Source organism: Meriones unguiculatus, chromosome 3, assembly GCF_030254825.1.
Source record: "Meriones unguiculatus strain TT.TT164.6M chromosome 3, Bangor_MerUng_6.1, whole genome shotgun sequence".
NCBI lineage: Eukaryota > Metazoa > Chordata > Mammalia > Rodentia > Muridae > Meriones > Meriones unguiculatus.
In genome coordinates this window covers 168,158,614-168,183,843 of record NC_083351.1, presented here as the reverse complement: position 1 = coordinate 168,183,843, position 25,230 = coordinate 168,158,614, and the positions used below count along the sequence as shown (strand labels likewise).

The window sequence follows — 25,230 nt, the reverse complement described above, 5'->3', positions numbered from 1 at the left end:
TTTTCTTTTCTATGTCTTCACCTTTGGTTTTTTGCTCCTAGGTGTTCAAGACTGTTGTTGAGCCATTCTAGGGAGTTTCACTATTGTTGTTCATAGTTTTTTATCCATCCATCCATCTCTATATTTTTCTTTGGCTTCTTTCTTTTTTTTTTTTTTTTACATATACATTTTTTTCATGTAAAAATTAATTTGAAACTATCCTTTGATCTTTGTTTTTGAAACAGTTTCTCTTTGTTCGGCTTATGATGGTCCTGATCCTCCTGTCTTGCAGTCTCCTGAATTTAGGGATTTTATGCATGGCTTAAAATTTCAGACAATTTTTAAAGTTCATTACACATGTAGCTGGTTCTCTGTTATGATGGATTTACATCCTAATAAATCCATTGTAATTGGAAAGTATATTTACTACACCAAATTCAGCCACAGAGTACACTGAAGATCCCTGTGATCTTGTGCCTACCTGGAGTCTGCAACTTGATATGGCTGCCTCTCATAACAAGGCAGTTTACTACTTTTTGTTAGCCTGATACAATCCCACAATTGAAGGATGATTTCTTCCACTTGCATACTGTTTTAAAGCTTAACAGCTGTTAAATTAAACCATCCAAGATTGACTATTGGTATTAAATAACTGATGGACAGTTCATTTTTTCTTTTGTAAATTCATAATCTGTTGCTCTCTCCTCTCTTAGCTTTGCTCATTCTGTATTTTTTGGGAGGGGGATCTTTTATAGATTTTGTGTATTTGTTTGTTTTTGTTAGAACTAGACTTTTCAGTAAACAGAAAAATTCAGAAATCAGAATTTTACCTTGTCCTGTATGTGTATTATTTGCAGTTTTTCTTCTTGCTTTAGGAAATTTTCAGAAGTAATACTGTATGTGGCCACTGAAATCTTTACTCAGGATAGTAGTCAGCTAATGATTTGTCTGAAAGTTTCTTTAAATGCCTGGAGCGATAAATCTTCCCTCTTTGCTTTGTAGTTCTGTTTGGAATATACTTTTACTACTAAGCAGGACTTTTACAATTTCTGTTAGCTTTGTTTTTTACCTGGGCATAGATTCAAGGTCAGAGGTGAAACCTGAACTGTTTTTCAGTTTTTCTTGTATGTAGCCCTTTTAAACTGCCATGAGCACGTCAGCACTGTTCAAGCCCCTATGGATATCAAATTCTCAAGGTTTTCATTTGTTCAGCTTATTGTTTGTTGTACCTCTTACCATCTTCCCCACTTCCACAGTTAAAATTTATCAGTAGTAGTTTTCTGCACTCTCCTGCCTCTTATTCAAGCATGTGGGGAGTGTAAAGAGGAGATCCTTCAGCTATGGACAACAGTCAGAAAAACACAATGCAGACCAGGTAGTAACTAATCTCTATGAGATGAAGCTGAAGGACCTCCAGCTGGGCTGCTCTGACAGTGTACTTCCTAAGTAAAAACTTGAAAAATCTTTTCTTAATAAAAACAATTTTTTTTCTTAAATGAGTCCTCTCCGAGTGCTGGAGTCATTTGGTAAATTTTTTGAGATGTCAGATGGAATGATATATTGCTTAAAGACAGGAATATATTCTTAGAAATATGCTTTTAGACAGCTTCATCTTTGTGTGAATATCATAGAATGTGTTTGCATAATCCTAGGTGGTAGAGCTAGGAGAACCCTATCTCATTTTGATGCAGTCCAAGAATATGGTAAATATGAGATGGCAAAGTTGGCTGTGATGTTATAGGGCATGTAGTATAGAATACAATTTTTAAATGTGGGAATAATATGTTCTAGTATAATACAATACATGAACTAGTGACAGTTTTGTTGTCATTAAATATTATGTACCCTCCATAATTGTATATCTTATAATTTTATGCAGCTGGCAGCACTGGCCTTTTAACACCAGAGTTACTACAAACACATGAATAATGCATCAAGCTTCAGTGTTAGGAAGGCTGTAATGTTGCATGGTGATAAAATGTTTTTGCCTTTATTGTAGGGTACCACTATTACATGTCATCTCTTATTGACATAGTGTCATTATCATTATGAAGTATAAGATTAGTTTGTTACTCTTGAATCCAGAAGGAATAAGATAGTAGATTCTTAGTCAAATATGAATGTTCAGGTTGTTATGAGCATGTTTCACGGTACAGGAGATTATACGAACTTTTAGAGCTATAGAGCAAAAGGAAGCCATAAATCAATTCCTTTACTGAATACATTGATAGAGGAGCATCAGCTAAGTGCAAATTTTCTTCATAGATTTCAGATACTACCTTTTTCTTAACTTTAGGGCTAGTGGAAGCTGATAGTGTAATTAAAATAGTATATCCCAAAAGATTTCCTTAATAGTTGTAAACATGTTAGGTCTAATACAGGGGTAATAACTCTGAAAGGGAATTAAAGATAGCCTAGGATGATTTTGTTTGTCAGTTTTAATATTCTGTCTCCACAAGTATGTTTTAATCAGTCATGCTCTTCAGTCTTAATACTAATTGATATGAGTTGATAGTTCGAGCACATTTTTCAATTTTGCTTTTATGGAATGGAGTTTATTTGAAGGTCCTTATTTTGCCACTTTTGATTACTGTTTTATCCTTTTCTTGAATAAATGCTTATAATTTTTGTCTTTTAAGAACTTTATACATTTCTCAAAAGCAGTTTTCCACTGAGTTCTACTTCCATCCAGGTTTAATTTTGTTTGTTTTTCTGGTTTTCACTTGCATTATATAAATATTTAGGTAAAGTTGTAAAGCTCTTTTTTATTTTTTTTATGGAAGGGAGTCTACTTTTTCCCTCTTGATAAATGAGAGTAAGGTTTGAAATCTCCAATGTAGTTTGTATGACCTTTTGGGGATATATTCTGTTGGTTTTTAGCTTTTGAAAGATGTCACCATTCTTATTTATCTTCAGATCTGTTTGATTCTTTTATTGTTTATTTTTAGGGGCTTCTGTTTGTCATTATCATGGTCTAATTTGTACTACAATATATTTTGTTAAGTAATGCCCTTTAGTAAACTTCTTTATATATATTGTGTATCTTATTAGCTTGCTTATTAAATTTCTTTAGGTTAGTATACAAAGTGCTTGATTACAGCCTTTTCATGTATATATACAAACATAATTTTACTTTATTCTTATTTAATCTTCTTTTTCCATATTCTCCATACTTCCTGAACTCTTTTGCTGGTGTATTAAGTGGTCTTTTTTTTTTTTTTTTTTTACTTGATTATGTGTGAGTTTAACATTATGTACCCCAGTCCTGCTCATCTTCCTGCCTTGTCTTTGGAATCTCACTTCCTCCTCAAAATAAAGCAAACTAGCAGCAAAAACAAGACATAGAAAACATCTCATTGTGGAAGCTGTAGTATGTCACAGTGTATCCCATAGTATATTCTTCTGTTGACACATCGTCACTTACAAATGTTCATAGCAGTGAGTCATTGGTCTGGTTCAAGATCTTTGGCTTCTGTGACACCATCAATATTGGATCGTCATTGAGACTCCTGCTGGTTATCCTCTTGTTGCCCTGTGTTATGGAAACACTGCAGCTTTGGAACAGGAGGCCTGGCCCTATCACATGTTCTAACCATTAGCAGATGATACAAATTTTGGAGTGGGTCAATTCAGAGGCTTGGATCTGAGCCTGGGTGGTAGCAGAGCTGGTCAGCCCACATGCTCTACCTTATCTGAACCACCAGGGTGAACTCTCCAGCACTGTTCTGGGTAGGCCAATCAATGCCACCATCAGTAGGAGGCAGGGTCAGCTCTCCTGTTCTCATGCCCATGGGGCTGGCTCATTGCACCCAGGCCTCCATACCCAGGTCCACTGTGCTGCCCAGTCAAGGTGTGGGGCCCATTCTCCCATGTGCCGCATCCTATGAAGAGCTGGGCCAGCTTTCCTGCTCTCACATTCTCAGGGATTTCTCACTTGTGTCGTCAGTGTCATGGCCAGCTCTACTGTGTTGCCCAGGAGAGATGCTGGGTCTGCTTTCCTGAGTGCTATAGCCAGGGAAGTGGTGATGGTGGGCTAGCTTTCCTGTTCTTATGACCCCAGGGCCAGCTTCCAAACCCCCAGTGCAGGGTCTGCTCTCCTGAGTGTTGCAGACTGTGAGGGGTAGAGCCAGCTCACCCACTATCATGACTCTGGGGCTAGTTCTTCTAACTGCCACAAGTGGCAAAGGACACCTCGGGGGAGCATCATCCATGCACCCCCATCATCTCATGCAGACAAGGGGCAGGACCAGCACTCACTCTCGCCCTCAGGGCTGGCTCATCCACTGTCCCTCTACCAGGGATAGCACTAGTGTGTGTTCCAGGCGAGGTGCAGGGCCCATCCTCCAGAGTGTTATGGCTGGTGAGGGGCAGGGCCAGCTCACTTGCTCTCATGACCCAGGCCTGGGTCCACTCTCCTTCCTGCCTCAGGTGGCAAGGGATGAAGGGGAAAAGGGCATTGTCCCCTTGCCAAGGCCACTTCACTAATTGTGGGGCCAGTGCTCCCTCGCTTACACTCTCAGCCATGGCTCACCCATACCCCCTCCACAGGACCAGCTCTGTTCTGCCACCTGGCCAAGGTGCTCTCCCATTTGGTGCTGCTGGTGAGAGATGGGCCAGCTCTCCAGAGTGCAGCTTCCAGTGAGGATTGAGGGTATATACAGCCCCTGTAAATCCACATAGTTTCAGGCGTCTGTCCTAACCAGGGATATTCCCATGTTCTTTAGTCTACTGCATAGCCACTTCCTTAATGGCACCTCTGTCTTGGACCTTAAAGCCTTAGGTGTTGGGGCTAGCCACTCACAGTAGGCTTCTCATCTCCAGTTCCATCTCTCTTCTTACATAGTGCTCAAGCTTTTCCACTTCTCTTTCTCTCCCATCTGTCTACCACATACTCACACATCGTGGGTCCTACTGCAGGCTGGCCAAGCAATTGGCCGGGCCCCTGGGTGATACCCTCCACCCCAGCTGTGTGGTGTGGCAGCAAGCCAGTGTCTATGGCCCATCTGTGCTGTGCACTGGAGGACAGGTCTGTGGGTGGCATGGGGGTCCACAGGTCTCTGTCTCTGTCTTCCTCCTCCTGCACTGCTGCCTGGATTTGATTTGATTTGATTATTATGAGTTCTAGGCATAAAATAGCAAAGCTAGGATGAACAAAGAGCTGCCATCTGCTGTGCCCCTGACTGAAATAAGAACACCACCACCAACAAGGTGTCTCTTTGTCCATTGCCAAAGGGAAATTGTTTCTCCTTTTATGTCAATTTTTAAAAAATGTCTTTCGATACTTCATAATTTTTTCCTATTTTATGGATTGGTCATCCTCCTGTCTTTCTGTATAGTGTTAAGTTTGTTTTGTTTGTTTTTTTTTGTTTTGTTTTGTTTTTATCTGTTGTATCAGAGGCTAGAACTGCTTCAGATGTCCTTCCCTTGTCTTTTCTGTTTTTATGTTTGCCTAAAGACTCATTAGCAACGTCTAAGACCAAAAGCTTTTTCAAGGTCTACGACCAAAAGCTTTTTCAGCAACATTTCTTCTCTTGTTGTGAAGATAAACTGTTGATGTGAAGGGAGAAGAGGTCTATCAGTTGGTAGCAGGATTTAAGGGACCCTTGGTTGAATATTTTCCCATTTGTTATTGAAAACTAGAGGGACCTATGTGGAATAATTTTTCTTTCTTTACACCTGTTAAACCTTAGTAAAATTATGATTTGGAGAAAATAGCTTTTCTTAATGGCAGGACTTATGGAGGACATACTCAGCAGTGATTTGGATTACTAGTTTGGGGTGCAAGGACAAGAATGGTAACTTCAGTCCTTTTATATTTTGGAGCAGAAATCAAAGTTCTTTTTTTAAAAAGTATTTTTATTAATTACAATTTATTCACTTTGTATTCCAGCTGTAGCATCCTCCCTCAGTACCACTCCCATTTCCACTCTCCTCCCTCTTCTCCCCCTATGCCCTTCCCCCAGTACACCACTAGAGGGGGGTCCTCCTCCCCTTCCCTCTGACCCTGGCCTGTCAGGTCTCATCAGGACTGTCTGCATTGTCTTCCTCTGTGGCCTGGTAAGAGTGTTCTCCCACCTCAGGGGGAGATCATCAAAGAGCCACTGAGTTCATGCCAGAGACAGCCCCTGTTTCCCTTACTAGGGTACTCACTTAGAAACCAAAGTTCTGATCACTTTTTCTATAGCTCTAATCTATAAGGTCTCTTATTTAAATTTTGTGTCTTTTACTGTTTAATATTCAGTATTTTGAGGTCTGTTCATGCTTTTTTGGGTGATTTTCTTAAATCTGCTTTTCTGTTTACTGAGGGTTTTTTTCCCCCAGTATGTCTAATAAAATACCTACCTCATTTTTTAAATTTTTCTTTCTGTGGCACTTAAGTTATAATGACATATTGCAAAGTGCCCAAATATTTAAGAATCCAGCTCGACTGACCATATGATTGGAAACAGCACTCAGATGAAGGTTCTCTATACACCTTGAGAGCAGTACTCAGATGAAGATCAGAATATTTCCATCACCCCTTTTCTTTTTTCCCTTTGAAGTTAACTGAAAATTGCTAACCAGACTTACATCATAGTCATACACTTCAGTAATATAAAAAGTTTCCAGGAACTATATATTCTCCTAATATCCTCTTTTTTTTTTTTTTTTTTTTAAGAATTTGCCTTTTGATGGATATATGAACCACTGATGGTTTCTTTTAACAATTGGGAAACTCTCAAACATTTGATGAGTTTTGCTTTTTTGGAGCTGAATGCTAGTTAATTGTTGCATGTTTACATTAATCAATTTATTATTAAGGATATATAGTCTTATAGACATTTTATGATTTTTTAATCTCTTAATATTGAAGAAATTTTTGATCACAGTCATAACAATTTTTTCTCTACTTTTTGCTAAGGTAATTTGGCAACACATTTTCGTTTTCCTCATGTAATATGTTAATATGAATATTTTAAGGAGACTTCATTTTAAACATTAAAAACAATTTGTTTTTATTTTACATTTATCTGTTTGTGTGGGAGGGAGGCACTGTTTTAGTCATAGGACAATACTATAGTAGTTGGTTTTCCTTCTATGTGGTTCCTGGGGATAAAATTCAAGTCATCAGGTTTCACAGCAAGCAACTTTACCCTGAGTCATCTCACTGGCCCGAGACTTCTTTTTTTTTTACGAAATCACTCATTCTTTCTTAAATAGAATTGTTATGTTTTGTTTAGCAGTCTATCTTTAAAGTTAATGTAGATTCTACAAGGTAATTTAAATATAAACCATGGTTGTTACATGTATGTGTATATGCATGTGTGTATTTCTTTGGACAAGCTCAGATTTTAGGCTTATAAACTGAAATCTGAAAATAACCCATTTGAAATTATTGTCTGTGGGTATAAGGTATTTTCTTTATATTCATATAATTTCTTTAGATGTGTGTCACAGATAAAACAGTAAAATTCAGTTTAGGAAATTAGTATGTTGTTTCAGAATGTATGTACTGAAATTATAATTATGATGTTTTATTTTTGTTTCCTCTTAAGGCAATCCTTTATCACAGGATATTATGAGCTTATACCAGGACCCAGATGGAACTCGAAAGCTACTGAACTTCATGCTTGACAATCTTGCAGGTAACTCTTAGTGACAAAGTTTGGACTCCATAGTTGTTTTCACTTTTTAAAATTTTATTAATTATAGTTTATTTGCTTTGTATTCCAGCTGTAGCCCCCTCCCCCATTCCCTCCTAATCCCACTCTCCCTCCCTCTTCTTCTCCTATGCCCCTCCCCCAGTCCAATGATAGGGGACCAAGCATACATTGCTTTTATAGCTGCTTATAGATTTGGAGTTTATTTTTTTCATGCATGAGTACTCCCTGTTTATGAAGTAATATGATGAAAGTTTTAGTTATACTAGCTTGTAGGAATTTTTACATTTTAAAATGATTTTCTCCTACTGCTGTGCTGCTACTAGTCCTACTATTGAGATAGAGTTTTAATGTATAGCCCTGTCTGGTCTCAGTATTATAATTTAGACCAGGCTGGCCTCAAACTCATAAGAGATTCATCTGATTCTGCCTCTGCTTCCTGAGTGTTGCCATTAAAGGCACAAGATAATTCGTATATGCCACATATGTAGAGGTGTCAGAGGAGGCCAGATGAGGGTATCAAGATTCCCTGGAACTGGAGTTATAGGTAGTTGTAAGCCGTCTGATATTAAGTGCTAGGAATCAAACTTGGGTCTATTGAAACAGCACCAAGTACTCTTAGTTGCAGAACCGTCTTTCCATCCCCAGGTTCTTTATATTTTACGGGTACAGACTTTGAGATAAAAATGGCTTGTAATTCCAAGGCTATGAACTCAAAATTGTCTTATTTTTAATCACTAAGATAAATGGTTACTAGTGGCCTGAATTTGGTAGAGATGACCTGCAGCCTGATCTATATACATAATTGTAATTGAGAAGATTATTCTCAGTAATGCATAGACAAGGTGACTCAACTCAAGGTGTTTTTGATATTATGTAAACATTTACCCAAACAACAATTCTGTTACTCGCTTTTAGTATTGTGTTCAGTTAATTAAATAAGATAATCAGGACTTTATTATACATTTGGTTTTCTGTTAGATAATTTTCCCAACTATAACTTAAGTATTCTGTTCATGTTTAGATAGGCTAGGCTAGGCTAATGTATGATGCAGGTTAAATGTTTTAAATACTCTTTTGATTTAGTCTGTGGGTTTAATTGGAACACAATTACTTTATAAATCAAGGTTTGTCCATAGTTCAACTCATTGTATATTTATAAAAAATTTGCGAGCAGTCTTTATGTATACCAGAGTTACAGGGCGATAAAATGGTTGTAGTCCATATGTATAATTGTCTTACATATAAAGGCAATTCTGTACATTATAGCTTTTTATTGCCTTACTTAAGCATTCAAAATTTGGTTATAAGTATGTAGATTAATTCTGATTTACATATTTTTTGAATAACATCTTTCCAAAAGTATATATATTTTGGTTATGAGTGTGTTGTTTAATGTGTATTTGTGGTCCATGAACATGACTATATGGGTATGAATGAGTGTGTGTGCGCGCATGCTGAGGAGAGTCTTTATTACTCTCCTTTTTGATGATCTGGAGATAGGGTCAATCGTTCAACCAGAATTGGCTTTTTCAGCTGGCCAGCAGTTTCCTGGGATATGCCTGGTTTTGCTCTCTAACACTATTGTGTGCCAATATATTCTACTTTTAATGTGGTGCTGGGGTTTTGAGGTTAGGCCCTCATACCTGTAGAACATGCTCTCTTACCCACTGAGCCATCTTCCTGGTCTGCACACACACACAAAATTGTCTAGAGGTGTGGTTTTGATGGGAGACTGCTTGCCTACCATGCACAAAGCATTTGGTTTTGTCTCCAGCACTACATAAACTGGGTGTGATGGTATACACATAATCCTAGTTCTTGGGAGAGAGAGAGGAATGAAGATCAGAAGTTGAGAATCATCTTTAGATCACTGCAAATTCCAAGCCAGTCTGAGATTCTTATGATTCTGTTTAAAAAAGAAACTAGGAATATGTAAACTTTAATTAAGCTGTGTATATAACACATGCATGCTATTCCCAACTTTAAATAGTAAATATCTTTCTTATCTCTATCAATGTTGCCAGTTAATTTGACTGTATATATTTTCAGGAGTTCTTTGTCTGAGTCATTTAGTATCTAAGTTGCAGATATCCTTTTTTGTGCTTTTGGTTTATCTTTTGATGAAGAGAACTTTCAGCATACTAAAATGTACTGTTTGGGGGTAGCATGGGTAGTATTGGACCTGGTATGGTCATGGTCACAACTTCTGTGTCCTCTTTAAGAAATTTCTCTTAGCATAAGATCATGAATGCATTCTCTACTGGTAACACTTACAGTTACAACCTTGGAATTGGTGTTTGTGCAAGGTAGATGTAATAGGGTGTGTGTTTTTCCTCCCAGTCTAAGCTTCTGAAAAAGTGACTCAATTGATTATTTTACAGATACTTAGGCCATATAGCTAGGCTCTTCTTTGACTAGCCAAATATGTAAAATAACCCATTTATACTAATCTACATTCTGGCACATGACTGATTTTCTCTTCTCAAGTACCATATATATCTTCCTCACATCTTCCAGTGACTCTCCTGTACCTGGCTCTCTCTCAGAATCCTTTTTGCCTGTTAAATGTCCCACCTTCTAGGCTACCCTTTCCTATCGGCCAGAGTTGTGTTGTTTTTTTTTTATTGACAGACAGTGCATCAGTACAATACACAAGATATTCTCTCAACAGTAGGAGCAGAGTTCTATGATAATGCCATACATATATTTTTTTAAAGCTCTGAACCATGAATTAAGAATTCTGTTTTTTCATTGCTGATTTTTAATGCCTCATCAGAAGCCAGGTGTGGAGCAGCTGATGTAACTCAGTGGAGAGCTTACTTAGTGTTTTAAATAGGTCTGTTTACCCTATGAATCAGTTGGAATTTCTTGATTTTCATGAGAATTCAGGTTAAATTTTTTAATATAATTTTTTATTTATTTCAATTTATTCACTTTGTATTCCAGCTGTAGCCCCACCCTCGCCTCCTCCCAGCTCCGTCCTCCCTCCGGCATCTCCTCCCATGCCTCTTCCCCAGTCCACTGATAGTGGAGGACCTCCTCCCCTTTCGTCTGACCCTAGACTATAAAGTCTCATCAGGACTGTCTTTCATAGTCTTTCTCTATAGCCTGGTAAGGCTGCTCCCCACTCAGGAGGAGGCGATCAAAGAGCCAGCCACTGAGTTCATGTCAGAGACAGCCCCTGTTCCCCTTACTAGGGAACCAACTTGGACACTGAGCTGCCATGGACTACATGGGGTTCTAGGTTATCTCCATGCTTGGAATATCAGTCTCAGAAAAGACTCCTGGGCCCAGATTTTTTGGTTCTGTTCTCCTTGTGGAGCCCCAGGTCCTTCTAGGACTTTCTGTCTCCCCCTTCTTTCATAAGATTCCCTGCACTCTGACCAAAGTTTGGTTATGAGTCTCAGCATCTGCTTTAATACTACCATGCTGGGTAGAGTCTTTCAGAGGCTCTCTGTGGTAGGCTCCCGACTTGTTCCTTATTTTAACGTTCTTCCTATGTCTATCCTGATTGCCATTCTGAATGAAGATTGAACATCTTACCCAGGGTCCTCCTTGCTTAGCTTCTTTAGGTACACAGATTTTAGTATGATTATCTCATTGTATGTCTAATATCCACTTTTAAGTGAGTTTATACCATGTGTATCTTTCTGCTTCTGGGATACCTCACTCAGGATGATCTTTTCTAGTTTCCACCATTTGCCTGCAAATTTCATGATGTCCTTGTTTTTAATTGCTGAGTAGTATTCCATTGTGTAAATGTACCACAAATTCTGTATCCATTCCTCTGTTGAGAGACATCTGGGTTGTTTCCAGATTCTGGCTATTACTAAGAAAGCTCTTACACACATGGTTGAACAAATGCCCTTATTGTATACTTGAGCACCTTTTGAATATACACCTAGGAGTGGTATAGCTGGATCTTGAGGTAGGCTGTCATTTTGTTCAGACAACAGTGTCCTTTGCTTTACAGAAACTTTTCAGTTTCATACTGTACCATTTATTGATTGTTGATCTTAGATAGAGCCTTTGCTGATGGTGTTCTGTCCAGGAAGTTGTTTCCTGTCAGGATAGATTTTTTTTAACTTCATTCTATTGTGGTTAGAGACCATACTCTTTTATTTAAAAATTTAAAACAAAATTTATAACATTATAACAGTCTTAGTTTTTGTACATGTTAAGTGTGCACTTTCCTCTGCTTGGTTTAGAATTATTTTGTTCCTTTTTGTAGATAGGGTTAGTAACAAATTATTAATGGAAACCTATCCTTTTTTAACATAAGTGTGTTATTATCTTTCATCTTCATTTATTTCAGTGTGTTTTATTTCCTTTATAGTTGATCAGTGATGTATTTAGAACTGTATTGCCTAAGATACAAATGTTGTAAAGTTTTCCTGTTGGTTGATTTCTGTTTGATTTTATATAGGAACAACCAGAAAACATAGCTCATATTTTCTCCAATTTATAAAAAAAAAAAAAAAGCCAGTTTATCTGTGTCATAGTGTGTTTTCCCTGGGCTTTTGAAACCCTTGCACATTTTATAGTTTTTTAATAGTATAAAAATGAATGTTGGTGGTGGTGCTCAATTCCTCTTTTTTTTTTTTTTTTAACATTTCATCTGGTAATCCTGTCAAATGTTGAATGAAGGAGTTAAAAAAGTCTTCAGGTATACAGTTTATACATTTGTTTATTCATTCTTCTGTCAGCTTCTGCTTCTGGTATTTTTTCAAGATTTATTTTTGTTTTATATATATGAGAGTTTGCCTGCATGTATATGTGTGTATTGTGAACATGCCTGATATCTGAGGAGGCTAGAAAAGGGTATCTGATACCCTGAAACTAGAGTGAACAGAAGGTTGAGTCACCATTTGGGTTTAAGTTGGGTGTAATTTAAGTTGGTGGTTTTCTATATCGGTAATCTGTTAGATCTTTGGTGTTTTTTAATTTATTTCTCTAGTTTTCAAAAGGTTAGTTAGAATCTGTCTTGAAGGAGATTTCGTTAAATTTGTTGGACTTAAATTCTTTGATTCCTAGTTGAATGGAAATTTTATTCTATTATCTTTTAGAAAACTTTTTAAGCCTTATATTCTTTATTCTAGACTTCTAATAATAGGAATTTAGATATTTTTAAAGTTCCATAAATATTTTCACGTTTATTTTTCAGTTTTTTGAAACAGAGTTTGTGTGTGTAGCCTAGAACATGCTCTGTAGACCAGACCTCAAACTCACAGAGATCTGCCTGCTTCTGCCTCCTGAGTGCTGGGATGAAAGCATGTGCTGCCACCACCTGGTGTATTTTCACATTTTCAAATTCTTTTCTGTTTTTTTTTTTTTTTTTTATTAATTCATTCTAAAAGTCAATGATTGTTTCTTTTGTAATTTGTACAGTTGTGTCTTTTCATTTGTCTCAGTTCTGGTTCAACAAGGTGAGCTTGTAAAAGTCCTTCCTGCTTGAGTGCACAGGATGCTTTTCAGGGAGCGATCCAGCTACAGATATAGTACAACATCATAGATAATTGCATCATCGTGGGGGCAGGACTATTCTGGAAGGCTCTATTTTTCCTGGAATCCAAGGTGATTGCAGGTTTATGATAAATGTTGGAAACCTGCAGGGAACTCTGGGATAGAACATTATTGAAATTTGACAGTAAGGTATCTCAAATACTATCTTTATGTCTTCATCTTTGAAGAGAATAAGCAGGTAGTTGAAAGCCTCGTTAGAAAAGCCAGTTATCTATCTATTTATTTATTTATTTATTTATTCATTTATTGTGTATTCATTTGCTTTTTCTGTTTTAAGTTACTTGATTACCAGAATGTTAAAACTTTACATGGCTCTGATTTTGCAGAAGGGAACAAAGCGAAGTCACTTTAACCTACCTATGTAATTAGAAGATTTTGCTTAAGGTTTTAAATTTAAGTCACTTTTCATAAAAACACACACATGGAAATACCATAAGTGAGTTTATTAATGTTCTTTTCCAATACTAGTTTTATATTCTTTGCATAGCTCTTTTTAGAAATTTAAATTAATTTCTTTATTTCTCTCTTTTTAAAAATTTGTTACAATTTATTCACTTTGTATCCCAGCTGTAGCCCCTTTCCTTGTCCTCTCCCATTCCCACTCTCCCTCCTTCTTCTCCCAATCCCCTCCTCCAGTCCACTGATAGGGGAGGACCTCCTCCCCTTCCATCTGACCCTAGTCATTCAGGTCTCATCAGGACTGGCTGCATTGTCTTCCTCTGTGGTGGCCTGGTAAGGCTATAACCCTCTAAGGAGGAGGTGATCAAAGAGCCAGCCATTGAGTTCATGTCAGAGACAACCCCTGCTCCCCTTTCTTGGAGACTGAACTGCCATGGACTACATCTGTGCAGGGGTTCTGTGTTTTCTCCATGAATGGTTGCAGTATCAGTCTTAGAAAAGACCTCTGTGCCCAGTTTTTTTGGTTTTGTTGCTCTCCATGTGGAGCTCCTGTTCCCTCTAGGTCTTTCTATCTCTCCCTTCTTTCATAAGATTCCTTGCACTCTACCCAAAGTTTGGTTATGAGTCTCAGCATCTGCTTTAATACTACCATGCTGGGTAGAGTCTTTCAGAGGCTCTCTGTGGTAGGCGCCTGTCCTATTCCCTGTTTTCTCCTTCTTCTGATGTCTATCCCATTTGCCTTTGTGAATGAAGATTGAGCATCTTACCCAGGGTCCTCCTTCTTACTGAAATCATGAAGTTTGCAGACGAATGGTGAGAACTAGAAAAGATCATACTGAGTTGAGGTATCCCAGAAGCAGAAAGATACACATGGTATATACTCACTTATAAGTGGATATTAGACATATAATATAGGATAATCATACTAAAATCAGTACACCTATAGAAGTTAAATGAGTTTCTTTATTTTGTTTGTATGTACTGTGTGTGGGTGCCATGGGTACTGTAGAGGTCAGAGGTCAACTTTCAGAAGATTGCTTTTACCTTGCTAGCTTGCTTGCTTTCTTCCTAGAGAAATGCTAGGATTGCAAATGCAAAAGGATAAGGCTTTTTACCTAGGCTCCAAGGATGGGGGTTGAGTTCATTCAGGCTGGTACAAAAGGAAGTTTTACCTACTGATTTTTCCTGCATCTCTAAATATGTTAGTTTTTGAAGTCTTAATTAAATTCTAGGATTGGATTTTTAAGTCCATTTGTGGGCCATTATAGCCAAATAATGAATAGGTTGATTTGGTGTTAGAAACTAAATGATAATGACTTTACAGGCATATAGGATTGCTTTATGTTTTTAATTTTTTTTTCTTTCAGTTCATCCAGAGCAGCTTCCTCCGAGGCCATGGATTACATTAAAAGAACGAGACCAAATTCTGCCATCAGGTAGTTTTTCTCATCTTTGGCCTTTAAAGTAAATTCTTAATTTAGGTTCGTGATTAATAGGCTTTCATTTTATCCACCATGGGTGGAGATGGATTCAGAAGTGTTGATAGGCTTGACGTAAACAGCACTAACAGTAAGGTGGGCCTGTTATGTAAGGAGACATCAGTATCTTTCATATTGGCACCTGGGTTAGAAAAGTGTTCCTTGTTATGAAGCTTTTGAAAAGACCTTCGATGAGTCTTAAATCATCTAATGAGCACTAAGACACTTTCTTATGAAACATTTTGAATTTCTTAGGTACTTTGCCCTTCTTGAGAAGACTGCTGATACTTAATGTTTAAGTTACAAGGGGAGGGAGCTCTGTGGGAAGAGGAAGGGAACCTTATAGGAGAGGGATGCAATAGGAGTGGGTACACTCAGATTGGGGGTAAATATGAACAACATATCTAATACATGAAAATGTCAGAATGAAACTCATTTTGTACAGTGAGCATATACTAATTAAAATTTAAAATAGTATAAAAATAATTTTTATTCATTAATGATGAGCTTGGTGGAAATGTCAATGAGATTGATTGTAGAAATGGTTCAGAGTATTTTATAACTCTAAGAACATAACCTGGCATGTCTAAAACAGTAGTAATGCCGTACATATAAGCCATTAGGTCTTTGTGCAGATGAGTAACAGTTTGATAGTTTTCTAAGACTTTTAAAGCTACATGTTAAGACAGTTCAGGTTTGGAAATGCTACTTAAATAAGTTGTGAAGGGGCTAGAGAGATGGCTTAACGGTTAAGAGCATTTTCTGCTCTTAAAAAAGATGTGGTGCCCTTATGGCAGCTCGTAACTATAATTGCAGTTCCCAGGGATCTGATTCTCTGTTCTGGCATCCTCAGGAAATAAGACTGCTTGTGGGATACATACATGCAGGAATTCATGCATACACATAAAATAAAATAATTTTTTAAAAAATTGTGAATGTTTAAGTACCTTTAAAATTATATCCATAAATATTTTTATGATACTTCATTTCATTTTAAATTTTAATGAAAATTTTAACTTTCATAGGTTAGACCAATCACTGAATACTACTGCTTTAATGATTTTAAAGGGTATATTGCAGTTAGAAATTGCTGTGTACATTTTGAACAATATAAACCTTTTTGTTTCTGAGCGGGTTTTTTGTTTTGTTTTGTTTTAAAGACAGGGTCTCTTTATTATGTAGGTCTGGCTGCTCTGAAACTTGCTGTGTAGATCAGGGTGTTCTCACAAATCTATCTGCTTCTACCTCCATGTGCTGGTGTTAAAAGTGTGTACCACCATATCTGGCCTTTTGGGTTTTTTTGTTTGTTTGTTTTGTGAGAGGATTCAGAGCAAAATCTTTCAGTATTACATGGAATGTATAACTTCTTCTTGATTTTCTTTCTATGTTGATGCTGACAAATAATGCTTCACAATACAGTTTTGTGTGTTTCATGGGCTTCTGATTTTAAAGTCATCACACTTTAGGAAAACATCAGCCTGTTAAGTAGACTTTGTTCCAAAATTAACACAAATAACACTTGTTTTGGCATGATGCATATTAAATGATCTACGTAAAAGAAACATTTACGTTTTCTAGAGTGCCTTGAATTAGATGTATTTATTTTATAAGTGGTTTTCTGTAGTGTGGTTGTGGCCTTTCTATTCTTAAAAACACGTTTGTTTGTTTTTTATACACTGTCTTTTACCTCCTTGGTTAGAGTTTTATATTTGTTAAGTGAAATTAAGCCAGATACTGAAGTACAAATACTTCATGTTTTCTCTTGTATTTGAAATCCAGATTTAAGGGAAAAAAAAAAAATCACATAAGCCATGACTGTAGAGAGAGAGGAGCTATGTGGGGAGGTGGGAGGTGCACAGGGAGTGGGTGCAGTCAGGCTGGGTGAGTATGAACAACGCACAGGATGTACAAAAATGTCAGAAGGAAACTCATTTTGTACAATGAGCATATACTAATTAAAATTAAAAACAGTGTAATATGAGTTTTAAAGAGGTGCATAATTTTTTAGCTCCTTAATCTCTTCTTGAACACAAATGAGCGTATTTTGGAAAAAAGGCTTCTACTACTACTATACCGTCACATTTCTATTAAGAAAAGGAACAAATACATAGAGCTTAATATTAACTACTCAGTGATTTCTAAAGTAATGCATTCTTAGTGTTAACTGACGAACTAGTAAGGATTCTTCTTAGTGTGGTACTAACTGAATAGATTCTGAGTGTCAACAATGAAAAATACCCTTTCTCTTGTTGAATAGGAAGATGTGTGTAATAACTCGGGGTAGTTAAGAGTAATTTATAATCAAATAATTATAACCATTAACTATATAATAATCAAGACCAATTAGTTAAAAATCTTCCAGATAGAAATGGAGTATAAGGAAATTGTAACTGCAACTTATTTTCACTTTAAAACACTGCAAACGTTTAATTTAATACAAGGTAAACATTGGGTTGATACAGAATTTAGTCTTTGTTAGAGAAACTTTTACTGCTAGACTTTTCTAGAAAAATCTTCAAAAATCTTGGATATGAATGAAGCCAATAACAATCTGCCTTTCTTCTTTTCCTCTTCAGAATGGTACTCCAAATCTGGAGAGGCAGAACATGGTAAACACAGGGTGCTCACTTCATAGTATAGTGTCTTACAAATGGTTCTGGGTCATTTCCAAAGTAAACACAGAGGATATAAATATTTCTAATGAACTGTAGCCTTCAGTGTACAAAATGACCATGAATCAGATACTTTACTGCCTTTCCTATTATGGACAGTGAACCCAACTTCAATAAAGATACTTACTTCAAATGCTTACAAATTTGTGAAATTCATGATATTGATGGTTCTTTACCTTACAGGTTTATCATACTCAAGTGGTATCCCTTTTGAAAGTATGCTTGCCAAGAACCTAATGCTTTGACTTAGTATAGAATTATATCCGTCTTGTCAGTTTTTCTTGTTGATGATGATTTTTTTTAATTGTCTATAAAGTGACTCAAATGGGTACCCATGATGGAGAATTACTGAGGAAAGTTAGGCCTTTTTATAGTTTGACATGCATGTTAATTTGAGTTAAATCAGGATTTTGTTAAACTTCAGTTCCTGTTTCATAGATACTTAGGGGCCAGAAATTGTGGCTTTCCAATCATTGAAGTGATCATTGGTGGTGCTGGGTCTTAGGAGCACATTTTGGGGTAGTGGGAGCATCTAGATTATTAGTTAACTCATAGTTGTTATTGTTGTTTTTAAATAGGTCAGCTCTTTCAGAATGATAATTTTATTTCAGAAATGAACATTAGACTGGCAAAAAGAATTCTCTTATGGCTTAAATTTTGTTCACCCTCAAGGGTGAACTAATAATAGGCCCCAAAATATTAACTATCAATATTTGGATAAAAAGTAATGAAATTAGAATCCTTTAACTGAAATGAAGCCAAAATTTGCTTTTGTTTTAAACCAAACCCGTTTCTCAGTAAATTACATGCAAACAGTTGATAGTCTGATTTTCAAATTTTGAATTTGTTGAATTTTTCTTAAAATTCTTGAATATGGATAGTTAAATGTAGACTAGTAAACATTAGTGTAATGTATTTATGTGAAATCATCAGGTAATAGTGTAAGTGAATTGTCATTAACTTAAAAGGTGAATGTAAAAGTCATAGAAGATCCTACCTCTTTGAGAAATCCTGCACCCTAAGTGAAATAAAGGAAAATACTTTATTAGAATTTACACCTCCTGGCATTTTGCCTGTAATAATATGTGAATTGTATTTGTGTGCTTATGCAGGTATATCCTTGATACTGATTGACAAAAAGTTGCCTAATCTCCTCCCTTTGTCTTTTTTTCCTTCTGCTTCTTAGCATCATTCACGGTTATGTGTTACAATGTGTTATGTGATAAATATGCTACCCGGCAGCTATATGGCTATTGCCCATCCTGGGCATTAAACTGGGAATACAGGAAAAAGGGAATTATGGAAGAAATTGTTAACTGGGACGCAGATATCATTAGTCTTCAGGTAACACTATAGAAATTAAATTGTGTTTAACTTAAAGGTGAACTAAAAATAATAAAAGATCTTACCTCTGGGAGAGAGTCCATGTTCAAAGCAAAACTCAAAAAGAATAGTTTCTCTACTTCAAAGGGGGGATAATTTTTAATAAAAATTAAAGAGATTTCCACAGTGTAACTATATTGCTGACTGAGAATATATGTGTACTTATTTTTATTTACTATTTTCTGAAGTTAATCTTGCCTCTTATTCAAATTAACAGCTCCCCACATGAACAATTGATTGGGATTATTGAAAGATAAAATTGCAAAGAGATTACTAGTCATTCAGGAATATAAATTTTACTTAGAGTTGAGTTCATAAGAAACTGTTTTCTTAAAGATGTTTCTTAAAGATTTAAAAAAGCTGCACAATCATAAATTTTACCTTACTTTGTAAACTATTTCTAAAATTTAGACTTACCTAAATTTCTTTCTTTCTTTCTTTCTTTTTTTTCAGTACATTTATACAGATCTATACTGGCAAAATTTTTTGTATCTGTTTGATTTCTCAAAAATAATTTTAAAAATCCCTTTCAATTTCTTTAAACACTTTAAGGGCTCAGATCTCTCAGGAGGTGGGCCACTCACAGAAGAAGGGCCCAGTTGTAGAAGTTACATAGTCTCAAATTGGAGAGGAGGACTTCAGAGCCTTCTATTTAATAACATTGTGTTTAGTGAATTTAAGTGAAGATTGTATGTATTCTTTGGATATTCAAATTTCTATTCAACATTTAACAATAACTAGCCCAAAATATATGTGTGGTCCTTTTTAGTAATTTTATTAATTTTAAGGCATATTAAGTGTTCTTGTTTTAATTTTTTAATTGACAATTATTAGATACAGTATGGTATTTTAATATATTTGTACAGTGTTTCATGGCTAAGTCAGGCTTGTACATATATCTACTACCTCAAATAGTTGCCATTTCTTAAAGATGCTTTAAAACTATTGTAGTATTTTACACATATTCAGTATATTCTGGGAAGGAAACTGATGACTTGCTTTTTGGTTTTGTTTTTGATTTTTTGTTTGTTTGTGTTGTTTTTTGTTTTTGGCTTTTTAGTAGCCGAAAACAGCCCCAGTCCTGCCACAACTACATAGAGAGACCCTGTCTCAAAAAAGAAAGCCAAACAAATAAGGAAGCCATTTAAAAAGATAAAATAGCTTGGTAGTTGTTTGTTTATTTTGTATTTTACATTTTCTGAGATGTAATAAGTAAAAATCTTTCAAGATTAAAGGCTCTTTATAAATAGTAAGAACAACCAGAATTGGGGAAAAGGAAGCAAATGCAGTTATGCTGTCATTTACTGTCTAGCTTTTGCTTTAGTATTTATAGTAATAACATGCTTGTACCTTTGTAAGTGAAATGTAGTTTGAACGATAAATCAGAATTTCAAGAAACTTTTCTTTTGTAAAAGCCATAGTATATTGTAGAATATTCTGGAAAAGGTGAGAAATTACAAAATATGACCAAGGAAGACATATACTCCTATACGTCAAAGACAAACCAATATTTTAAAACCTCTGAAATATTTTTTGTATTTTTTTTTGTTCTTTCCATTTAGTTAACTTATTTATATGTTTCTTTTTAATAAAAAGAGATCCTACTATTGGCATATTTTGTTTATTCACTTAGTATATTTTTTATGTTACTCAAACTCAGTATATGAATATAATAACATGAATAAATATACTGTGGGACAGTCACTTAGGTTTTTGTTATTAAATCATGTTAAAATTATCCTTATGTAAATATCACCTCCATATTTGATTTATTTTGTTTGGAAAGGTTTATTTAAAATATGGGTTAAAGAATAGAAATCTAGCTTCAGTATTAAATTAAGAGACTGTTTTATTATTGCTAGTTCTAAAATTTCTTGAAATTTTAGATTTTTTTGGTTACTGTTGAAAGAATATTTTTTATACTCTTCAGGTGTTAATTTCTCTCTCACAATTTAAGAGAATAATTATTTTTCTCTTTACATAAAAGATTTGTTACCTGACATAACAATTTTGTTTAATTATTAGCTAGAGGAAGTAAGATATATTGGAGTGACCCTGATTTAGGAGTCATGAGAGCTGAGATCTCATCCTAATCCTGCTATTAACCAGTGCTGTGAACATAAAGTCATATTTAAAGTGCTGCACATGTTAAGTGTAGCTGCTAGTGATTAGATAGCTGGATAATATGTTATACGAGTGCTTTGTCTTAACCACTTCTTACTCATTGCAGAACATTTTTATGTCTTAATCATTTTCACTCTGTTGTGTAGATAACAATTTTTCTTTCATCTTAGGAAGTGGAAACAGAGCAATACTTTACTCTCTTTCTGCCAGCATTGAAGGATCGTGGATATGATGGATTTTTTTCCCCAAAGTCACGTGCCAAAATCATGTCTGAGCAGGAAAGAAAGCATGTGGATGGTTGTGCAATATTCTTCAAAACAGAAAAGTGAGTCAATAAATAGACACAGGAATGTCACTTAATTACATTTAACTTTCACTAGTCTTTGGTTTGACTATATAAAGGCAAAGCTGAAATTCCAAGTGTTATAGAAGTTAAAACTTTTTCTGAGACAGTATACTGATATTGATGCTATTTAGTGTATTATCCTTTATATTCTTACTGGAAAATTACTCTAAAAATTTGAGTTGGAGGTAGACAGGACTCAAGTTCCTTGAGTCCAATCTTTGCCATCAGAATTGTCTCCAAGGAGCAATCCAGCAATCCAGCAGTAGGAACCAGCAGCATCGGTGGAGCAGCCACCGCTACAGGCCTCTTGGGGCTCTCGCAGCTTCTCAGGAGTCCCTAGAAGTCCACACGTAAACTGTCTGTAGCTGGCAAAAATCATGCCCTCCTAGAGCACGAGACAGATCTTAATTAGTGGCTGTGGACATTCTGAAGCAGCCTTGTATCCCATACCTGGATTTAAAAGAGAAGCATAGTCACATAACTATAGAACTGGGGTTTTTAAAGAATCTAAAATTCTCACTATAGATGGATTTAAAGATACAATTTCTAAAATATTTTTATAAAGTAAAATAATAGTTACTTGTAAACTAGAAAAAGCCTTCTAATAGCAATAAGTGATGTGGATTTCTTTATCTATTTAACTATTTATTTATTAAATTCTTCTTGAAGTCTTGTGACAAGTCTGTGCTAGGCATGAAAAATTCCTAATTCTCACTAGCACTTCAAATATAGCAGGAAAAGATAGGAATGTAGGACAGTCAGTTTTAATACGGTATATATAAGAAAGTTGTAGTTATATGGAGAGAAGAAACAAAGCATAGGACTTAGGGAAACAGCAAGTTAAAAGATTAGCACCTCTTAGTGAGAAATGTGTAGAACTGTTAGAGAGGTTGAATTTCATGGTTAATACTTTGGAATTGACACGTTAGACAATTATCTATATACAGAATAGCCATATACATGTTAGTGCCTATTTTCTATTATTTTCCTGTTTAATCCCCATTATAACAAAATCAGGCTTTTTTCTTTCTGATAGCACATCTTTCCATCATAGAATACTATTTTATATGAACAAAACCAGTGAGTTTGAAAGATATTTGGCCGACTTCCCATTTTCTTGTCTCTTCCATGAATTTTTAAGAAACATCTCACTTTAGATAATAGTGTAGAGCTCTATAAATAATGGAGAATATACTCACTTTTTTGGTTTTGTTTTGTTTTGTTTTTTGCTTTCATTTTACTAGATTAAAAAGCCCTTTCTAATTACTTATATGAATTTTCCTGTGTAAGTTTTAAAGTGACTCTCAGAGGTAGGTAGACAACCATTTTTTCATTTTATTTTTATAGATAATGAAATCAAGACAGGCAGACAAGTTTCTTGAGCAAGACTACCTGAAGTCTTCCTTCATACTTCACACTCTCCACTTCTATAACAATAAAATTTTTAAGGGTTTTTGCTCCCACTCTGGTATACTTTTGCTCCTTACAAGGATAAATTGAATTTAATTTGACATTAATTATCAGTGTTCATAGAAAAATTTATTTGAAACACTTAAGTTTAAAAAAAGTATGATAACAGTAAAATGTTTAATTAACATCAAGCTATTGTCCCACCTGCTTGCATTTCTTTCCCCATCCTTGCCTCCTCTTTACCCTGCTCTCTTCCTCTCCTGATCTCTGTCTTTCTAGACAAGGTCTCTTTATGTGGACTTGAGCTTACTGTGCAAGTGTTAGGATTGCAGGTGTGTGCCATTGCATCTGGTTCACTTCCCCCGAATACTTTCTGGATAATGTGGATGACTTTTTGTTTGATCATTCGCTTTACCACTTTGAAAGGAGAAATTTAAATTTCTTGACAATCTACTAGAGGTGTTTAATGTTTGAAAATAACAGTTAAAACTGCTGTATAGGAATCTTTAACTATTGTATAGTTGCAGACTCATTCTTGAATTACTAAAATAGTGTGAACTTTTTAAAAATAAATGCTATAGGAAATATTTGTTGCATTCTTTTTCTTTTCTTCTTTAGCTGTTTCTTTCCTAAATAGTATAATAGTATATGTATAATATACTATATATAAAATATATATATTATATATGTTATATAATATATAATATAATTTTAAAATATAAATAAATATTTATAAATATTATAAAAAATATATATAATAGTATCATGGACTCCATAACAGAGAAAACATTTTGAGTGAGACACATTTTATAAAAGCATATCCAAGGATCCCACTTTGTGTTCCAGTGTTTTTATTATTAAATTTTATTTACATAATTTTCTTCAACTCGTCCTATATCTTCCCCCTTCTCTACTTCTCTAAAATTTTTAGTTTCTTTTTGCTACTATTACGTGTGTGCTGGTGCATATGTGCACATATGCATATGCACATAAATATTAATTGTAACCTGCTGAGTCTGTTTAGTGTTGCTTTATGTTTACTAACTTCAGAACTGACCACTTGGTAGTTGATAACCAGTACCAGTTAGAGGGCTCATCTGTGGGGAAGACTTCCTCTTGTTCTTAAAATCCCATAGCCAACTGTAGTTCTTTGTCTGGGGTTAAGGCTTCTGGGAACCCACTTTTACTCTCCTCTTCCTTCATGGAAGAGGTGGTAGTGCAAAGACTAGGAACTCACTTCTTTACTACTTAATTAGCTGTATAATATTTAGTAATTTATTACACTTTCAGATCTATTTCTTCACTTGTTTATTCTTGTAAGAAACATCTTAATGTTTACAAAGTTAACATTAAATGATAGCTGTAGAAGAGTATTTTGACTTCATATTTATTTTCAAAGACTCTTAAATCAGAATTGACAGTAGTTTTATCAAAAAAAACTCATCCATATGGTGAAAGAATGGAATATCTTTCATTAAAAGCTAGGACACAGATTATAAACATGTAGAAAATCAGAATACAATAAAACCTTCTAGTGATTTTTTTTTTAAGATGGGAGAGGGGTCACTGATTGTTGAGCTTAAGGCCTCCCATTCTTCAATGCACTCTTCTACTGAGCCACACTGTAACTCCACCCAGGATTAATTTAGAAGGTTTATAAGGAAATTAAGATTTGGTAGTACCTTTCAGCAGCATCATAGACATCATTTGTTTTTAGTTAAAGATATTACAGAGTTGGATTTTGATTAACCAAATGCAGAAATGAGTTTTGATTTGTCTTTTACGTCAAATATGACCTACAGTAGACAAACATGTTTTATATTTTATATATGTAGTGTTTGAAGAGAACTACATTAAGACAGACTTTTATCTAGACAGTAGAAGAGGAAGAGAGTGGGGAGGGGGCAGTAAAGGAGAGAGGGATGGGAAGACAGCTTGGTGTTGTTGGACATTTTACTGTCATCACATTTTTTAAACTTACAGTGTTTAAATTTTTTTTCTATGAACATTGGTAATAAATGTCAAATTCAAGGTAATTTTCCCAAATGAGGTAACCTCTATATTTTGTCTAGGAAAGGCCAGATACTAACTTTTGTTGTTGTTATTGTTGTATTATTAAATATAGTTTTGTGCTTGGAAAAAGTGCATTCAGAAGTTTTAGTGCCATTTCAAACTGTTATATTTTTTTAAAGTGTATTTTGATACTCATTTCTCATTGGCCTCTGGGTTATTGATTTCTTTGATAGCGTTTAGCCGTCTGTGATTTTAATTCT

The 25,230-nt window shown here is 35.3% G+C and overlaps 1 protein-coding gene and 1 pseudogene across 6 annotated transcripts in view; one reads left to right on the top strand and one right to left on the bottom strand.

Moving 5' to 3' along the window:
• The window catches only part of Cnot6l (CCR4-NOT transcription complex subunit 6 like), a 93,232-nt gene that overhangs the window by 48,786 nt on the left and 19,216 nt on the right, over positions 1–25,230 (top strand). For all 6 annotated transcript variants that reach the window (XM_060380972.1, XM_060380969.1, XM_060380970.1 and 3 more), the window contains 4 exons: positions 7,515–7,604; positions 14,912–14,980; positions 18,881–19,038; positions 21,372–21,526. In XM_060380972.1, the coding sequence (XP_060236955.1) occupies positions 7,515–7,604; positions 14,912–14,980; positions 18,881–19,038; positions 21,372–21,526 (472 nt within the window). The remainder of the gene's footprint in view (positions 1–7,514; positions 7,605–14,911; positions 14,981–18,880; positions 19,039–21,371; positions 21,527–25,230) is intronic.
• Positions 5,092–5,214, bottom strand: LOC132653338 (small nucleolar RNA SNORA48; annotated as a pseudogene).